We start from the raw sequence: 18,791 nt of genomic DNA on the forward strand, positions 1-18,791 counted from the left end.
TGTAAGGAAGGGTGAAGCAGCTTCTATTGCTGCCTTGAGGAGATGGATAGCAGTGGCAATTGTGAATGTTTATTCAGCAGAAGGTTGCAGAGCTACCATTAAGCTTTAGGCCCATTTTACAAGGAGCTTAGCTACTTCCTGAGTTTCCATGGACGAGGTATCAAAGGAGAACATATGTAAGGTAGCTTCCTGGTCTTTTCATTTGACTTTCATAAAGTATTACAAACTTGATTTAATTTCTACATTGTCCTGTTTGGACACCGTGTTTTGGCTTCTGTTGCTTTAAGCAAATACATTCTTGGAGTGTTCCTTTAATAAATGATATGTGTGCAATCTTATCTAACCCATCCCTGACTGCTCACTAATATGATGGACCCTGACAAAGCTGAAGTGTAGCAGCGATCAGACTCTTTTGCAGAAAATCAAAGGAAATAATAACATTATACACAAACAATGCATATATATACGGTTCTTTGTACATGGATGCTTAATTATGAAGAACTGAACTATAGTTTTAATTTACTCCAGTCCTTTTCATTTTAACTAACTTGATTGCTGAATAACACAAATTGAGGTTATGATGATTTTAAAACAAGCATAGAATTAGGAACTGTACACCAAAACCACTGCAATAGTATCAGCTACACCAGAAGTGAGTAATGTGGTGAAAAACACTTATTTTAATAGATAGTGATAACAGCTTCCTTTAGTGATATCCCAGATTGTACCCCTTTAAACACAATATAGTTCCAACACAGTATAGAGGATACAGCTAAAGATCTACAAAATGAAAACATATAATAGTGCATGCAAATATCTATACAGTGTTGCATTAGAATATGTTTTCATTTTGAAGATCTTCAGCTGTTGGAATTCGGAACTGTGTCTGCCCTATTCACAGGGGTAATGTAGACAGTATGAGTATGCATTACCCAGCTTATTTAACGATCTAACTAAATAATATAATATCCATCAGTCTCCACAGACAGGGTACTTGTAGGTGCTTACATTAATGTGAACACTGAGGTAACTGTCACCTTGAGAGATTATAAAGGCAGACTGCTCACTGCAAAAAGTGACTTGAGAGCTAGACTTGATATGACAGCGTTTTACACCAACTATTGTTGTGGATGTGATTGTGAAGACCATTATACTTATGTGTAGATGGTTCATAGTTTGTAACTACCGAGGTAAACACAGGACTGGCTGTGCACCATATTGGAGCACAGTATCTTTCACATATTCCTGACAAACAAAACCAAAAAGAATTGCTACATAGTGTGCACTATACCAAATCCCTATGCATGTTTAACAGAGGTTTTGTAGCCTTGCAATAAAAACTGTACAGCAATGCAATTCAAAACATGTATTGGGGAGTTGTTGGAAACCAAACACAATCATCTGATTCTTGTGACAGGCTGTTATATTAGTTAAGATGCTATTTAGTAAAGAAAAATAAAAAATAAATAGGTAGGTTAAAATTGTAGAGAAGATACAAATGTAAAAAAATGCTGTAATCCTATGGTCAGTATGATACATGTAAGATACAGGACCAGCTACAATGATAACTTTAAGATACTGTGCTGTAATGAATTCAAAACATGTTCTGGGGAGTTGTTGGAAACCTCTGTCTGACACTGCTCCATCTTCTGATTCCTGTAACAGGCTGTCCTAGTGATTGGATACCTCAGCCCAGGTGTGAAGCCAATCTCTGTAGTCTGTACTGGTCCACACCATGTTGGTCGACTCATAAATAATACAAGTCCAGCAGTAGACCTTGATTGACTCCCAGACACTAAAAATTGTTGTTCGAGTCAACCACAGTCATTGTAAGCTTTAGCTTACTCTGAGGAAATGCAAGCTCTTTAATTGGGGATTTTGTCTCGCGTTAGTGGATAATTTATGGTAAAATGGTATGAATACTTACATGGTGTTATGTCAGTTCATGGTGTTTGGAGTGTTCCTTTCTTTGACTTTGTAAAGTAAACAGTAAAGTTAAAGGTATGGCAAATCATTCTTGGAGCAAAGTGATTTAGAAGACATACCGAAAAACATACATATCTTATATTGTGCATCAATATTGGAGGATTTAATGGTGAATACAATAATTTTTTTCCAGTTACTATATATATATATTTTTAATGTAGCTGAAAAACTATACAAAGAAGTTGCAAAAATGCTCAAGACCAAGCCATTTCCTAAAAGGTACAGTACACCTATAGCAATAGGCATCACAATACAACAGTTAAAGGATACAATGTGTAAAATGGACAATTCAGTTGGAAAATATATTTCTCCAAAAGTGTGTATTCACAAGAATAAAGGACTGCTAAGTACAATAATTTACACCTTGAATGTCTGTTTCTCTTCTATGAGTCAATAGGTATAATAAAATGATTTAAAAAAAAAAGTTCCCAACAATGATCACGTATGTTCTAGGAATCCAAAGTAAAATGGTGAAGAAAAAAAAAAAGAAGTCTTTTGTAGACAAATACAAAAATAATCATGTTCCTTCTTCACTGATGTCGTTCTTTTTAGTCATTGGAAAAAAAGAAAAAGAAAAACCATGCCAGTCGCAATACTGTTATTGGGTTACAGGTAAGGTCACATTGACTGGAACCTGACTTGTTTGGGGTGCTGGAGATCCACTGTTCATGGGAGGTGGTGGTGCAGCAACTGGCTCCTGCTTGCTGATGTGGGTTATAAAACGAAGACGAAGCTGTAATGCTGGCCTGAGGTTACAGATGATCTTCTCTACCTGAAATGGAAAGCAGAACATGTTGAGGCTGCATATGTTTTATTCCCTTTAACACTGTGGGATAAGTGATTATTAAGTAACTGTTTAACCCCTTAAGGACACATGACGTGTGTGACACGTCATGATTCCATTGTATTCCAGAAGTTTGGTCCTTAAGGGGTTAAACTACCTGCTTTGTATGTTGATACATGGTTTGGATAACTTTAGACACATGTAATGCAATAAGAGGTGTATACTGAACACTGTATAAATATCTTTATGCACCCTTAATTGATGAACTTTGCATCATATCAAAATCAATTTTGAATTTGCTTTGCATTATGGGACATTCTATAGCCAATGCTAGTTTAAAAAGATTACATGACTTGCTTGATTTTATGCATCCATCAGCAATGTTTGTGGCTTAAAGGGACACTATAAGCACAAAACAATTTAAAATTAAATAAGTTATTGTAGAGAACAGAACATGCACCTACAGTCTCAGTGTTCAAACTTCAGCTGTTTAGGAGTCAAATAAATGTATTTATGTAGCCCTAGCCACGCCACGTGATGCACACAGCCTCCATAAACACTTCCTGTAAAGAGAGATCTAATTTTTAAACTTCCTATATTGCACAGTGTGTTTAATTTATACCCCCTGCTCAATTAATAAACTGTTAACATCTGCAGAGGCCTTGTGTGTTAAAGGTTTAAAAGAGCAGGTGATAACTTCTAAAGTAAACACACTGTGGTGTAAGATAATATTGAAAACAAAACTATTTTTTTCATGTTGCACGTAGTAGTCACAGCCAGGCTAATTATAACTAGGTCTGCATAAATAGAAACAAAAGTTATTTTAACTACTAAATTGCAACAGATTGAGCACAATCCCCAAGGAAATGCAAACATTTTCTTACCAAAACCAGGGAAACCACCCACGTTGGGTGCTAATATTCGTTCTACATCTATGCTTAAAGTGGACACAAAGCTTTATAAGCTAAGCTACTGCCCACACGACTGAGTCCCCTTTTACAGCAATTAGTGTTTCCAAGATGTATTGCAGGTTGCCAATTCCTCTCATACCATAGGCCTTTTACTGGCTGAAAGGAATTTTATCACGTAAACTGTAAATATATGAGAGCCATTTCAAAAAGATTTAGTTTCTCCTTTTTTGTAGAGTATTATGGCATTGTATTACTATCCCTCAGCTAAAATTATGAACACAGGTTTCATCTACCACTCAATATCTCCAATGGTATCCTGCAAGGCAGTCCCCCAACCCACTGATAGTCCTATTTTCAGTGGAAACCCTAGTACAATATATTAAAAGAGACCATATCATCAGCGGTCTTCAAACATCCAGTGGAGATCAAAAGCTGGCTCTCTTTGCAAGCGACATACTATTGTTTATAACCCATTGTAAAAGACCAGTATCTACACTTTTGTCTCTGCACGACAATTAAAGCAGTGTGTCATTTTATGAAAATAATGAAAGCAAGCCACAGGCTCTGCAAACTGTATCGTTCGTCCATACCTTACAAACCTAAAAAATATATATACACAAGGTTAATGGCTACATCTCTTTCCTATTCAGATATCCTAACTAAATTTACAGGGCTTCTCATCAAAACGAATCCTCTCAAACTGTTGCATTAAATAAGCCTGCAACTAATTTAACTGACACAGTTAGAGGTGTCATGGCAGGGGCATGTCGATACAATTAAGATGATCACTTTGCCATAATACTCATTAAGAGTGTCTGCATACTACATAACCTCTGCAGACACTACAATTAAAATGCTGGCTTTTGCCCAAGTGGTCAGTGTCGGAGGACAATACTGAACTTGCTAACTGGTTCATGCTTTCCTCGTTTTAGCTTAAAAGTAGAAAAGTGATTAAATAACATTTTTTTTCATAAACAACAAGGTGCCTCAGCAATAAATGATTGTGCACTTACTTGATCTTTCACACTGTCTCCAGTAAACATATACTTCATGTGATACAGGAAGTCACAGATGGGATCCATGAAGTTTAAGTGAACACTGCATTGATCTACATTTAGAAGCATTTCATAAAAGGCCACACCAATCTATTAAAAAACAAAAAACAAGTGCATAATCACAAAATATTTTCCGTTTTTTTACGAATGTGTAAATCATTTTGAATTTACTAGAGAATTATAGATAATTAACCCCCCCCCCCTCCACCCCCATTATAATTAGAGCCCCCATCTAGAGGCAATAGGTTGGAGCTGGGGGGGAGGGGGGGGGGGGAGAGAGAGAAAGATCTTAAAAAGTTAAAAAGCAGCACCACCTGCTGACTACGATGGGGTACATTAGGGGATGGGGTACATTAAAATGGATAAACATTGTTTTGGTGAATTAACATGCAAGTATTCTTCTTACATATAGGCATATGAGGAATAGCATATAGGTTGTCACTGGATAGTACTGTGTGATGTGAAATTTCATTAATAAATCAGAAGGATTGACTTGCATTTATGGAATTAATGAATGCTCTTTGATCTATTTACCTCGATCATGCACCTGGTTCGTTCCTGCTGGAAGCGCTGTAGGAATGGGCCTACTAGATGGTACACATAAAGTAACTGGTATTCTGTTTTCACGATGGGTATAAGAACTTCAGGAAGGAACCTGCAGGTTAAAAAAAAAAATGTTTACTTTGCCTACTTCTGTTGAAGTAAATTAATACAAAGCAGCTACAGAACTATAAAACGGTTCCACGTACCATATTATTAGTTGGTCTGACATACTAAAATGAAAAAAAAAAAAACAACTCTGCAAGAAATATACATACTTGGGGATGAGTGAGAGCTGTCCAATGCTTGAATGGTGCCACACAGCATGTGCCAAAGCCAATGTGTAACTACAACTCATTTCAGAATACGCCTTGTGGCAAGCTGTAAAGTCAAAGAGCTGGAAGGGGTAACCAACCCATTCAGACTCGGATGTCAAGCTTGGACTGTTGAGAACACTTACAATCCGATCATGCAGAACTATCCAGTAGGGTTCCTGAAAAGTTTACATTTCTAGTCATTTAATACATCACTAAATAGTTTTCACACATAAAAAATATTAATACTTCATAAACTTGAATTTTAAATTGCTTGATCAGTTTTGGTATTATTATTTAACGTCCAACTGGAAGCATGGACTAAAAAAAAAAAAAATCTTATTTTTTTTACTCTGACATTTAACTCTTGTACCAACAGTAATCTCAATGCAGGTGTCTTCTACCTTTTTTGCTAACAATTATTCAACCAAAACTAAAGAGCGCTCTCTAGAACCAACATCAAAGGACATTTTAACCAAAAATTATCTGAGCCATATGTCCATTTAAAAAAAATGTAATTATGTGGTTCTTGGATGAATGCTAAGAAGAGCGTTTGATTTCATATCTGATTAAGGATGATGGGCCTTTGAATCATTTAACATTGTGAGTGCAAACTTAACATAAAACATATTTATACTTTCCTAATTTACTACCCTATAATTTATAATTTGAAGAACAATAATAATGTTAAATAATTCAACTTACTGGTAAGGCTGTAATGATGAGTCCAATTGCATTCATCCAAGCAGTGATGTTCTCTCGTGGAACAAGAGGCTGGCTATAGGAAAACCAAAATAATACAAGCATATTAAAACTTGTCTGGTCCCTACAGGTATACATACACAGGAAATTAGCACTTGACATTGTAAGCTGCGAAACAAATATCAGGAATGTATTTTTTGTATAAGGAATAAAATGGTAGGTGGGTAAATAAGAAGCATAAGGCCCAGTAGCTAAATCATACATTTGTTTTTTACACTATACACATTTGGTAAATGCAAAATTTAAGGAAAAGAACTAAAAAAAAAGGAGTTATGGTTCCCTTTTAATAAAATTATATTTAAGCTACTGCTGTAGTGCCTGAGAGAGAGGATAATAAAAATGACTTTGCATGAATTGAATTTATTACCTGATATTATTATAAGTATTATTTATAATTAGTGAAATTACATGTGGCAGAAGATTAATAAACAAAATTATTCCTTATTCTTCACCCCCCCTCTTCTTCCCTCTGGTATTGTATTTTTTTCTCTCTGTAATTAGATCTTGCAAATATCTTGAAAAGAGTAATGACATATCTCTTGACATATATAAAAAGTGTCAAAGAAAAAAATTCTGGAATGCTATGTTTGGTAAATAAAAAATCTAAGCACAATAATGGACAACCTCCAGATTTACCTTTTTAATACAACATTCAGAAGTGCATTTCCAACATCTTTGCCTGGAACAGCCAAAGCCATGAGCTCTACACAGGTAACATGAAGTGCATGGGCTGCTGGATTAGGAAACTCATTGAACCTCCAATCACAGTTTGGAAAAGGCCCGGGAGATTTACCAGCCATGGGTGAAAGAGAATTAAGGAAATTAAAAAACAAAACAAAACAAATAAAAAAAAAAATATATATATATACACACACACACACACACACACACACACACATATACATACACATGCTTAATTTACTAAACAAAAATATCAGTTGGGTGGATAACTGTTGACTTTGTTGGACAGAAATAGAAACATATTTCTCACCTGTGCCCTTCAGGACTTTACTTTTCTTTTTAATTTAGAGTACATCTGAAGTAATACTTCCATGTCCCAACAGTAGTTCAGACACTCAATTATTTATATTAATTGTCCTTCATGCAAATATATTCATCATATACACAGCAAAGAAAAAGGATATTGTCAACCAATCGGCCAATGAGCTTGCAATAATATGTATCGTCCGGGATCCAAGGGTTGTCCTCTCTGGCATTCATACCACACTTGAGGTAAGTCTCACTCAAGCACCATCCTTGTGGTCGATTATCTTTCAGAGACCCAATGATAGCATGGACAAGTTTGCGTTTCAAGTTTGTCCTCTCCCGAAGATGCATCTCATAGTAATGGAGTGTGTTGTACAAGTAGGTGACTGGTCGATCTATAAACGTATAGTAACAATTGTTATTAAGTGTCCAATATATTTGGTAGACCACTACTCTGTAGTGAATATGTGGTTTTGTATAACACAGCATACACTGGACTCCACCACTTCTTCCATGTGATGATATCCAAGATATTAGTGGGTCAAATGGTTTGCCTAGTCACAATATTAATTTGCATTCCATTAAACAACAAATAAAGAAACTTTAGCATTAAATTAGTGGAGTGTATTTAAAGGGTTACTCAAAGCAGCAGGACCACTTCAGTAAAATAAAGTGGTCATGGTGCTTGACGTCTGCATGTTCTGACCGTTGGTTTCTAAATGGTCACAAACAATTTAGAAAATGTTTATGCATAGTTATTTTTTGGCAAGACATTATATCTGTGACCTCTACAAGACGTGCTGGGATGGCATCCATTAGAAGGTACACACCATGAAACTTGTATAAGCCTCCAAGATGATCAAGCAGTGTTTCCAAGGACTTGGAGACTGGAAGTAACTCAAGAAACCTGTGGATGACTATATCAAACACAGGCAAGAAACGAAGGCAAACATTTCCAAAATAAATTGGCAGATACTGAGGCTGGATTTGCACAGGTGGGTTTACTTGCTCAGCCAGGCCTTCAAAATACAGCTTCTCTGGATATTTCTGGAAACAGTAACAAAATGTGTAGTTAGATCAAAAATATTAATAATGTAAAGATTCATAAAACATTTTTATTGTATGATATTTCTACACAAGATATGTTAAGATATATCAAATTAGCAAGTTGATTAGTATTTTTTTGTAGTTGATTTGCCCCTTATCTAAACAAATCACTTTTAACCTCAGTTCAATCAAAAGAGAACATCACAAAGATTAATAATTCATGCATACAAAATCACAACTACATTATTATGAATCAACACTGGAAAAAATAGGTCTGCAGTGTAGAAGACAAAAATGGTAATATGTATCTTTAAAGAAATCAAAATTAAAAATGGAGAAAAATAAATAAATCATTCACAGTTTCATGTATCAAGTACTTTTCAAAATTATTTACTAAAAGGAAAACGGTCACATCCATGGAATTTATACCGTTGAATAAAAACACTGAACAATTTTAAATTAATTTCTCAATGAACTATGGGTGCCTTGCCCCTACTGTTTTAACCCAGCAACTGAAAACACTCCTTTTTATTTGTTTTGCAGGAACGACAATGTTTTAATTTTAGGGTTAACATGCCTCACATGTTGACACATTGACAGCCACAAGAGGGCTTCCTCCACAATATCCAAGTTAAACTCGGTTATTCAATTAGTTAATCTCATGGAGACTATTTGATTGGTGCAGTGCACCCTAACAAGTGAGCAGACAGAAAAAATGTTGTGGTATAATTGCTAAAACTTAGTCTTTAATTCATGGGGAGAGAGGTAAGGAGAAGCTCAGCTACCTCTTGTTCAGTACCCGGGGAGAAAGTCTGAAGGGTAGGAAAGGCATGATCAACATGTGGTTGAGAAAGAGAACGGCAAGGTAGTGAGAATTCTTTCCTTAGCTGTTCAATCTTGTCGGTAAAGTAGCATGCAAAGCTATCGGCTGTAAGGTTAGTTTAGGGGGTGGCCATAGCAGGGCGAAGAAGAGAGTTAAAAGGTGTCAATGAAACGCCTGGGATTGCGGGAGCATGAACTAATGAGAGAAGAAAAGTATGACTTTTTGGCGAGGGCAAGGGCAGCGCTGTATGAACACAATATGAATTTATAATGGAGATAGTCTGCCTGGGTGCAAGACTTCCTCCAGCAGCGTTCAGCACAACAGGGAGGATCTTTGCAGGTAGCGTGTTTATTTAGCATGCCACGGTTGGAGGGGTGTCCTCTTCGAGGTGCATGTTTGGAGCTAGGCTGCAGCGTTCAAGGCAGAAGTAAGCAATGCAATTGAATAGGTAAAGAGAAACATTGTTGCATTTCTCTTCTTCTCTGTATACCTTCTCTATGCCACTGATAGTGGCAAAGGACAATGATTGACAGGGAGCTAAGATGGAAGCATACAGTTGCAATATAAAAAGGCATTAGTACTAAACAGCATTATCACACCTCTAGTGTCAGGAATACACATTTATAGTGTTCCTTTAAAGCTACATTTCCCTTTTTGAGATCAATGCAAAAGTAAAGTAAGCGTGCCGAATTCCTGTTGAAGTTTAAAGTACAGTTCATGTCCATAGACAAGCTTACTGTTGCTACAGGGTACCTTGTGGTAATTCATGTGCTTGGTATGCCAGTCGTTCTGCAGCCAATGTTCTGGAGAATTTTCCTTCACAAAGTCACTCACTCGGTTTCTGAAGTCATTGGGTTTCAAAAGAAGCAGCTGAATAATGAAGTAGCACACCTGGGCTTCATTTCCTTCATGACTGCGCATAGCCTACAGGAAGAACACCAAAGTACATGTTAACATCCCATTGTAAAGGAGGTAGATATTTATATAGTGGAAAGTTAAAGGAGCACTATAGGGTCAGGAACACAAACATGTATTCCAGACCCTATAGGGTTAAAACCACAATTTAGCCACCCTGGTCCCCTCATGCCTCCCTAAATATAGTAAAATCTTACTTGTATTCAAGTCTGCAGCTGCTAACTTAGTCCCTGTTTCCTTTAGACTTGCCCACTGCCTGCTGACATCAGCAGAAGTGGTAGCCTGATCCAATCACAATGCTTCCCCATAGGATTGGCTGAGACTGACAAAGAGGCAGATCAGGGGCAGATCCAGCACAATTCAAACACAGCCCTGGCCAATCAGCATCTCCTCATAGAGATGAATTGAATCAATGAATCTCTATGAGGAAAGTTCAATGTCTGCATGCAGAGGGAGGAGACACTGAATGTTTGGATGCCTTTTAGCAGCCATGACCCAGGAAGGATCTCTAACAGCTATCTGAGGAGTGGCCTGTGAAGTAATCACTAGGCTGTAATGTAAACACTGCATTTTTTCTGACAAGACCGTGTTTACAGCAAAAAGCCTGAAGGTAATGATTCTACTCACCAGAACAAATTCAATAAACTGTAGTTGTTCTGGTGACTATAGTGTCCCTTTAATTGGTCTATAATACACTACATTTCATTTAAATGCATGCGTAGATTAGAACACTTTCCTTGTGGATATTTAAATACATAGCCTAAACATTTATTCAATGTGGAGTCGTCTGCGGTGAAAAAGGAGAATAAAAATACATTTTTGCAGATTTAATATTTTAATAAAAGATAATAAATAATTTTTAAAAAGTATCTCAATACATAAATCTCTATACATACACTGACAGTCCCTATAGTCTTCCCAGGTGCATGTGTATGGCTGAAGGGACGGACACATGGACGGATGGACGGACACACACACATCCCTCATTAAAACCAATAAATATTTCCTTTCAATAATTGATTAATTATTACTGATATAAAATGTTTTTGAGGTGAGAATTGTCCTTTAAAGATACTGAAAATCAGGAAAGTTGGTAATGTTTCGGATGCCTTTTCCCAAAAAAACCTTAATGGTAAAGAGAATCTTGGATGAAAGGAAGATTGTGTACACACACAAACCAAAAACAAGCCATTGATGCACTAGACAATGGATAGCTTTGTCTCTATAATAATTGTGGAGTTTTGTTTTGCCACAGTAGAATGGGCAGACTTGCACACCACTCCCCCTACCAGGAGAAAAGGGTAAAACACTACCATTAGCATTTTCCCAGAAAACCAAACAAAACATAATTTGAATGACAAAAAAGTAATCTAATAGAAAGAAAGCAAGCAAACAACTATTCAATCATAAAAATATTTCATCACGTAGACCTCCCACAACACTATAAATAAATCTCTGTTGTACTCGCACTTGGACAAGGTTAAGTTGAAAGCAAACTCTTTACAAAAACTGGAAAAATTTGCATGGAGTAAGAAGACAAAAGTAGAATAATTACCAGGCACAAGATCAGCCTGTCAAGAGTCACAATGTTGTATTTCCACACCATGTCATTAAGCATCTCAATGCACTTATTGAGCTGTTGGCCTCCTGCAGAAGTTGAAAACTCATACACAAGGAAATCAGCAAATGTTCGGACGTGAGCTACCAGAGCTCTGGCTCCAATTCTTTCCAGAACTCTAAAAACAAAGAGAGAAGACATTACATTCATGCATTGACTCACACAGTATTGATACTCATGCATAAACCACGACGTAAGCAACTGCAATGAACAGTGGAAAACTACTGGGAGTATTTATTTCCCAACGAACATCATGAATGGTGAGGGCTTGCTTGGTAATTAAAAACAAAAAGTGCAAGTAGTCATTTTAAGAAACATTTATTTGCCACCACTGCTAAGGACAAACTAATAGTGAGTAGCTCAGCAACTAAACAAATTAAAAAGTCCTTATTTGAAAGTAGACAATACCTTATTTCAAACACAGGCATATTTCAGGGTCCCATAGCCCAATTTTCAAATAGAGACTCTTTAGATTAACATGACACAAAGATTTGGCTCTAAAAATGTATTTTATCTTTTAGAGTCAATTAGTTATAATTACCATGGTGATCACCAGGGTACAATACCCTTAAAATCACCTTTATTTTATAGATGGGCTCGCCCTCCTTTAAACAGGGGTCTCTTGGGACCTCTAACTAATATCGGTATTAAATGACTCCAAGTTTAAGATACATTTATTTGTTGCTATCATCAGTTGGTCAGCATTGGTCAGAGTTAATCACCTAACGATACAGCCCTCTAAACAACCTTTTTAAAGGAGATTGATACATTTTCTGAATTAACGGTAATTTGTAAGCTGTATGCTTTAAAATTACTTGCAGTGATACGCAGTTTATGAGACGGCTTTATTGTATTTTATGTATGGATGAGCTAGAACCAGAGACTTGTGTGACTGTGGATGAAGAGGTCTTATTTTATGCACTTGCCAGATATTGGATGAAAAGCTAGCTCTTCACTTGCAGGACATCTAGTATCTAACTTTTGGTTCTTGACTCTTTACAGACTGTTGAAGCTTCCAAACTTGAAATTGCTTTTTCATATTGTGACAGATAATCAAGGTAAATCGTAGTTCTTCAAATAGCATAGTTATCAAGTTTACCTAGTAATTAAGTATCTCATTTTATACAAGTAATTTTGTCTAATGTGGGATAGCCTTCCATGAGTTACAACACAAAAAATTAATTGATCTAGCTGTGCTAAATATGCTATGACGTAAACTCTATTTACACAGGGCTGGCTTAACACATGGGCTAGTGGAGCTGCAGCCTATATGTAGAAGAACAAAACTTGTGCTATGACTTTGTGCACTGTGCCACTGTGGCATGTCTCTTCCTTCTACAGTAACTGCATCCACCTCTTTATCTGTCCCATGCTGCATACCAGGAGCAAGCTTCTGCCTGCTAATCAAAAAGGAAATAGAGGAGTGGGCAAGCAAGTCTTGAGGAGAGAGGAGTCAATAGATATGGAGCTTGTAGGATGGACAAGTATATTGGGTTGAGAGGTGGAAGTGTGTGTAAAATGTATTCTGCTAGTGTCCTTCCAGCACCATCTCCACCAGATATTCAGAACACTCGGGAGTAAGTACTTTCAATTGGAGCCTGTCGGCCTATCATAATTGGGAACACTAGGCCTAATAGGCTTTTCTATCAAATAGATTTACCCACAGAGAAAACTATACTGTTATGTGTCTATTCTGATTTGTTGTTGTTATTAAAACAAAAAGGTGTGGGTTTATGTTTGTTAAACACTTAAATATCTATATATTTAAGATTCTACACAATAAAAGAAAAAAAAATGCTTCTAATTTATGTAGCATAGATGTTATGCCGTTTCATCTGAGAGAACAAAAGCCATACACATGCCAACACTTATAATCCAATGCTCCCCCAGAGCAAAAATCATTTGACAATTATTTCACACATAGCTTCTGAAAGAAACAGAATATGAACTAGGAATTCAAATCAATGATTTAAAATCAATTCTTATGCACTTACTTAGATGCTGTAAAACAAACAAAAGGAAGATGTACTATAATAAGACCAATTAGAGACTAAATAAATATATTTACCGATAACCAATTTGGTTGATTTGATCAGTTTCTAACAGCATTTTCCAGAGAAGACAGAGGAAAAGAGGGGGTGATCCCTGCAAGGAGAAGTGTGTGATGATGTCATTTTCATTAGTCATAGACTTCCACTTCCGATATTCTTCCTCCACATTCTTTTTTAGGTTAAAGCGACTTTCTTGTGGTACATTGTTCTGCTTGAAGAATGCCTGTTCATAAAAAAACCCCAAAAAATTAAATAAAATTCTAAAATTTGTGTCCGTTAACAATGCCAACAATACCAACAAGATATAGAGGTAAAAATTTACAATGTTGGACATGAGAAAAACAATCCACAAAATTCTTAATAAGGTAAATAATTTAATGGGAAACTGTGTATAGAGTGTATACATTCTGGTACTCTAGTTTCTATGTCAGGTAGTTACAGAAAGTTAGCCATTTACTTAACAATAAAAGTAATGGTCTTGTAAAAAAGTGCAGTCAACGATGTGTTGCATATATAACAGACAAAATACATTGTATACCATATTGCAAGTTAGCATGATGGTCCTAAAACAATTGGTATCACAACAAGCTGTATTTAAATAGAATTTAGAAACGAGACACTCAGAGCATCATAACTATTACAGTTCATGCTGTGGTACCTCCTATTACAATGAGTAAAACCTCTTGATACACTTCATTACCAGACCATGATTTTTATCAGCTGATAATGCCAGTTAACACATTTCTGGCTCTCTGGTGTGGGTAGTAAAGGCATGGAGAAGTGTCAGGCAGACCGCAGGTGAGATGTTAAACGTTTGCAATACTGGTTTGATTTCTTACAATGGGGAAGGCATGGGAGCCACTCATGGCACCATAACTACTACCGTGCGCTGTAGTGGTTATGGGGCTTTAAGTTTTCCTTTAACTATATAAAAGACGATTAAACATAATATTTTCCAATGTGTAAGATAGTTTTTTTTTTTGCTTCAAAAGCCTCAATCAGCAAGCGTGTAGCCATCCTCATGCTGATGATTTGCATTAACAAAGAAACAGCTGTCCATGAGTGGTTCACTAGCTTTGCATCTTTTCCTAAGTTGTGTTTCAAAGCGGTTGTATACAGCAAAGACAGACTCAAAGGAATCCATATTTAAAATGGAATGAGGCAAAAATGTAATTCTTTGTTGCACTAATTTGCATATGCCCACCCAGAATCCTTTGCGGTAGTAACATCACTGCCGATTTGTGATTGCTGTGGGAAAAGCAAGTCGTATGACTTGACTGGTGTGTAGATTTTTGTTTAACATTGTATTTTGTTTTTGAGTTACACAATTAATATATGCATATACTGTGAAACTTAAGTTTAGCACACACTGAGGTGTGTGGTGAAGTGGTCTGGGTGCAGTGTCGCTGTCCTCTTAACTCCCTTATTAGAAACTGCAAAGTTTCCATTGCACAGTTAAATCCTCCTCTTGTGGCTGTCAGAATGCAGAGGGCTAAAAAGCACCTATTGAGCCATGGTGCTGTAAAATGTTACGTAAATTAATATTTTATAAAATATTACTTTGAACCTGCATACAAGTAGGGATTTGAATATTCTAAAGTTAGGAGTACAGATTTGTGTTCCTAAAACTATCATTTTCCTGTAACTGATATCAAACACAGTTGTACACATCCAAAGTTACCTGCAGTGGTGCTGGAAAACAGCTCAATGTATGCAATGCCCAGTTATGCGGTGTGAAACTAATAATGGTCTGCAGAATATCTTTGCACCATGTACCTTGGATTGATTCAGAACCTGTGAAAAAATCTAAACAAAATTTCTCGGTTAGTATAATATATATATTGAGCAGAATAAAACTGAACACGGGGTTTCAATCAGGCATATAGACCATACAATGCCATCTCGAACATACTCTTTACCCTTTTATTTAGGTATAAACAGTGGTGGGTCATTCTACAAATTCTTGCACAAAGAGTATAAATAGCAATATTCATTGTCTATCATTGTTTTGACTAATGATAGTGATTAGATAGGATGTTCCACCACTACAAATAAAGGGGTTTAAGCCCTTGGTTAAGTACAAATAGAGAAGAGATAGTGGTAAGACTAGTTAAAATGTATGGTAACGTTTATTGATAATATTTAAAAATAGTCCCCTGATATAGACAAAAATACACAATGTTGTTACTAATAAAGAGATAAATAATTGGAAATTAGAAAAAAGAAATAAATTATTAATACTAGGTGATGGAAAAATAATAATAATGAATGATAATAGTAATACCAGTGGTGTAACAAATAGTAGTAAATGTAGTATAAGATATAAAATAAACTTCAATATTTTACTTATCTCATATTGTTTGTTCATTTTATTGTAACATTTGAAAAGATATAACATAACCTGGTTTCTCATAGAAAGAACACTACATTTATAGGAGAAAAAAAATCTTAAGGATAAACAAGCTATCCAAAAAGTATCTTATTTTCAATATGTGGATAACAACAAGGGTATAAAGGAGCACTCTTCATTATCCCAGCAACGGCCGCCGGGTGAAACGCGCGTCGGGTGCATACTGGTGTATCTCCTGTATCAGGAGGTTCTTAGACTTCATTCGAACTTTTGACAACCTCCAACATTTTTAACCTCCGATTTAGGGGATACTTGTACTACTTTTTTCTGGTTATATCCTATAGGGCATTCTTATTGCCCCTTTACATGGTGGGGCATATGGTAATTTATTTACTTATTTAAAACAAACTTTACACTACTGGATTATTGGGCTTACAGCATGAAGGGAACGTGCTGGCTGACAAATACATAGGACTAGTTATTTGGCTAAATTTCAGACTATAACAGGGACCAACCGGCACATGCAGCTTCCCAGCTTCCCCCAGATTTATGTCCTTATTGGATTTCTGGATGCATTGAAACTGGAAACTTTATTTTTCTTGCAGAATTTCAGCTACTAGGCAGCAATTCCTTATAGAACTTTATAAAACTACTAAGTAATATCTAGTGGCATACCGGTAATATGATATCCACATAGTGAAAATAAGACTTTTGGATAGCTTCTTTATCCGTACGATTTTTTTCTCTTATATATGTAGTGTTCCCTCTAGGAGAAACCAGTTTATTTTACATCTTGTACTACATGTTCTACTGTTTGTTATACCACTAGTATTATTATTATTATTATTCATTATTAATTTATTTCTATCACCTAGTATTAATATATATATATATATATATATATATATATATATTTGTTTATCTCTTTATTAGGGAGTACATTGTGCATTTTTGTCTTTGTATCCTTTTTTTTTTTTTTTAATCTTTATTTTCAATGTGCTTGAAATAACAACAGGTGTGCAGACCCACGATAGCAGCTGCAGGCTCTTCATAGCATTTTCACAGATTAAATTGCGGCAGATTAAACAGCACCACTTTTTTTTTTTTTTTTTTAAACAAACATGCAAATATCTGGCTTTATGACAATAGCAGATAGATTTAGACACGCTAAGCTATACGAGTGGCTTGTTTCTTGCCTGCGGTGTTTGTCTCAGGGGCACCTCCGGACCGGGATTCAGCTCCCCCCGCGTACAGTTGTGGAGGCCAAGTATGCTCTCACTTGGGTTCCACGTGGTGCCTTGCTATATTGCTCCGCCAAAACCCTTCTGAGTGCTGGTTGCGGTTAAGTTTTCAAGGTGTGTGCGGCTAGTGTAGCAGTCAGGTCAAGGCAGTATACGGAGATGTTGCGTCCGGTTGTTTCCCAGGTTTCTGGCCCAAGTCCAGGTTATGTGATAGTTTCCCCCTGCTCGTCTTCATACTCCACCGGGTACGTTGTTGCGGCTCAAGTTGGATGTCGCTCTTCTCCAGGTTTCCCCGGTGTTGTGGTGGTACTGAGTCCGGATGACACTAGCCTTCGGCCTGAGGCCTTTGTAGGCGCTCGTGCCCTTGTGCCATTGATCCCTTCAGCAGGATCGTGGGCCCTGGGTTCCGATCCCAATCTTCTCCCAGGGTGTATGGCAGGCTGCAGAGGGGTTCCTCTTGGTGAGCGCCCAGCCCAGAAGAAGGGCGAGCGGTCTCATGAGCAGCCCCATCCACGTGAGCAGGATATCGAGCAGGGTCTTCAGGGCTTTGCGCCCGGTGAGTCTCTGGGCTTGGGCACCTCGTTATGGTGTGAGTTGCAGCCTTGTGTGCCACGCCAGGGGGTAGCTGCTCTCCGGCTCGGGTTCTGCAGGTCGGCCATCGCACACGTGGCCTCCGCCATCTTGGCCCTGGGCCTGCATGGTGGTCCGGTAATGCCTCCGAATGTAGTTTGGGGCATGGACCGGGATCACCCCCCCGGTCCGTAGGGGCAGGATAGTGGAGCGGCGGCCGTCCACTCCACTCACCGCCAGGCTCCCTTTGGACGTTGCAGGGGGACTAGAACTCCGGGAGACTAGAACTCCGGGAGCAAGCCTCTCCCCGGCTCTGGTAGCCCGCCTGTGTTGACGGTCACGGTGGTTGGTCGCTTGGGTCCGTGGAATTCACGATTTAGAACGTGTAAAGGCCATGTTATGCAGGAGCTGCTCTTCCCTGCGACCGCCTGGCTCGGCGGTCCGGCCCCGCCCCCCCCTTGTCTTTGTATCCTTATATCAGTGGACTATTTTTAAACATCAATAAAAGTTACCTTTTAACTAGTGTCTCACCACTATATCTTCTCTAATTGCACAGATTATTTACAACATAGGAATTAATTATTTTTTGTATTTTATTGCATCTTCTTCTGAAATTCTCAATACCGCAATTTGTCCAGTATGTCTTAGTATGTTATGTTGTAATATAAACGTATGGATATGAAAATATGCTGAAAACAAAAAATAAAAGGATGTTCTACTGGAGGTTTTCCAAAGACAGAAAAAACAATTAAGAAGAATTAGGAGCACTATAAGAAGCACCCCACACAAATAATTATTCAGATCCCTGAAGAAGTCCTTCTACCCTCTGGACGAAAC

The 18,791-nt window shown here is 37.3% G+C and overlaps 1 protein-coding gene across 2 annotated transcripts in view; it reads right to left on the minus strand.

Moving 5' to 3' along the window:
* Positions 1 to 1,822: 1,822 nt before the first annotated feature.
* Positions 1,823 to 18,791, minus strand: part of LOC134587105 (mediator of RNA polymerase II transcription subunit 23) — a 75,327-nt gene continuing 58,358 nt past the window's right edge. For both annotated transcript variants that reach the window (XM_063443232.1, XM_063443231.1), the window contains 12 exons: positions 15,475 to 15,599; positions 13,811 to 14,016; positions 11,680 to 11,860; positions 9,963 to 10,133; positions 8,170 to 8,386; positions 7,498 to 7,734; positions 6,989 to 7,154; positions 6,296 to 6,368; positions 5,555 to 5,769; positions 5,271 to 5,391; positions 4,695 to 4,826; positions 1,823 to 2,758 (listed from right to left, as the gene is read on the minus strand). In XM_063443232.1, coding sequence (XP_063299302.1) covers positions 2,585 to 2,758; positions 4,695 to 4,826; positions 5,271 to 5,391; positions 5,555 to 5,769; positions 6,296 to 6,368; positions 6,989 to 7,154; positions 7,498 to 7,734; positions 8,170 to 8,386; positions 9,963 to 10,133; positions 11,680 to 11,860; positions 13,811 to 14,016; positions 15,475 to 15,599 — 2,018 coding nt within the window. In that variant the 3' untranslated portion in view covers positions 1,823 to 2,584. The remainder of the gene's footprint in view (positions 2,759 to 4,694; positions 4,827 to 5,270; positions 5,392 to 5,554; positions 5,770 to 6,295; positions 6,369 to 6,988; positions 7,155 to 7,497; positions 7,735 to 8,169; positions 8,387 to 9,962; positions 10,134 to 11,679; positions 11,861 to 13,810; positions 14,017 to 15,474; positions 15,600 to 18,791) is intronic.

This window comes from Pelobates fuscus, chromosome 2, assembly GCF_036172605.1.
Source record: "Pelobates fuscus isolate aPelFus1 chromosome 2, aPelFus1.pri, whole genome shotgun sequence".
Classification (NCBI taxonomy): Eukaryota; Metazoa; Chordata; class Amphibia; order Anura; family Pelobatidae; genus Pelobates; species Pelobates fuscus.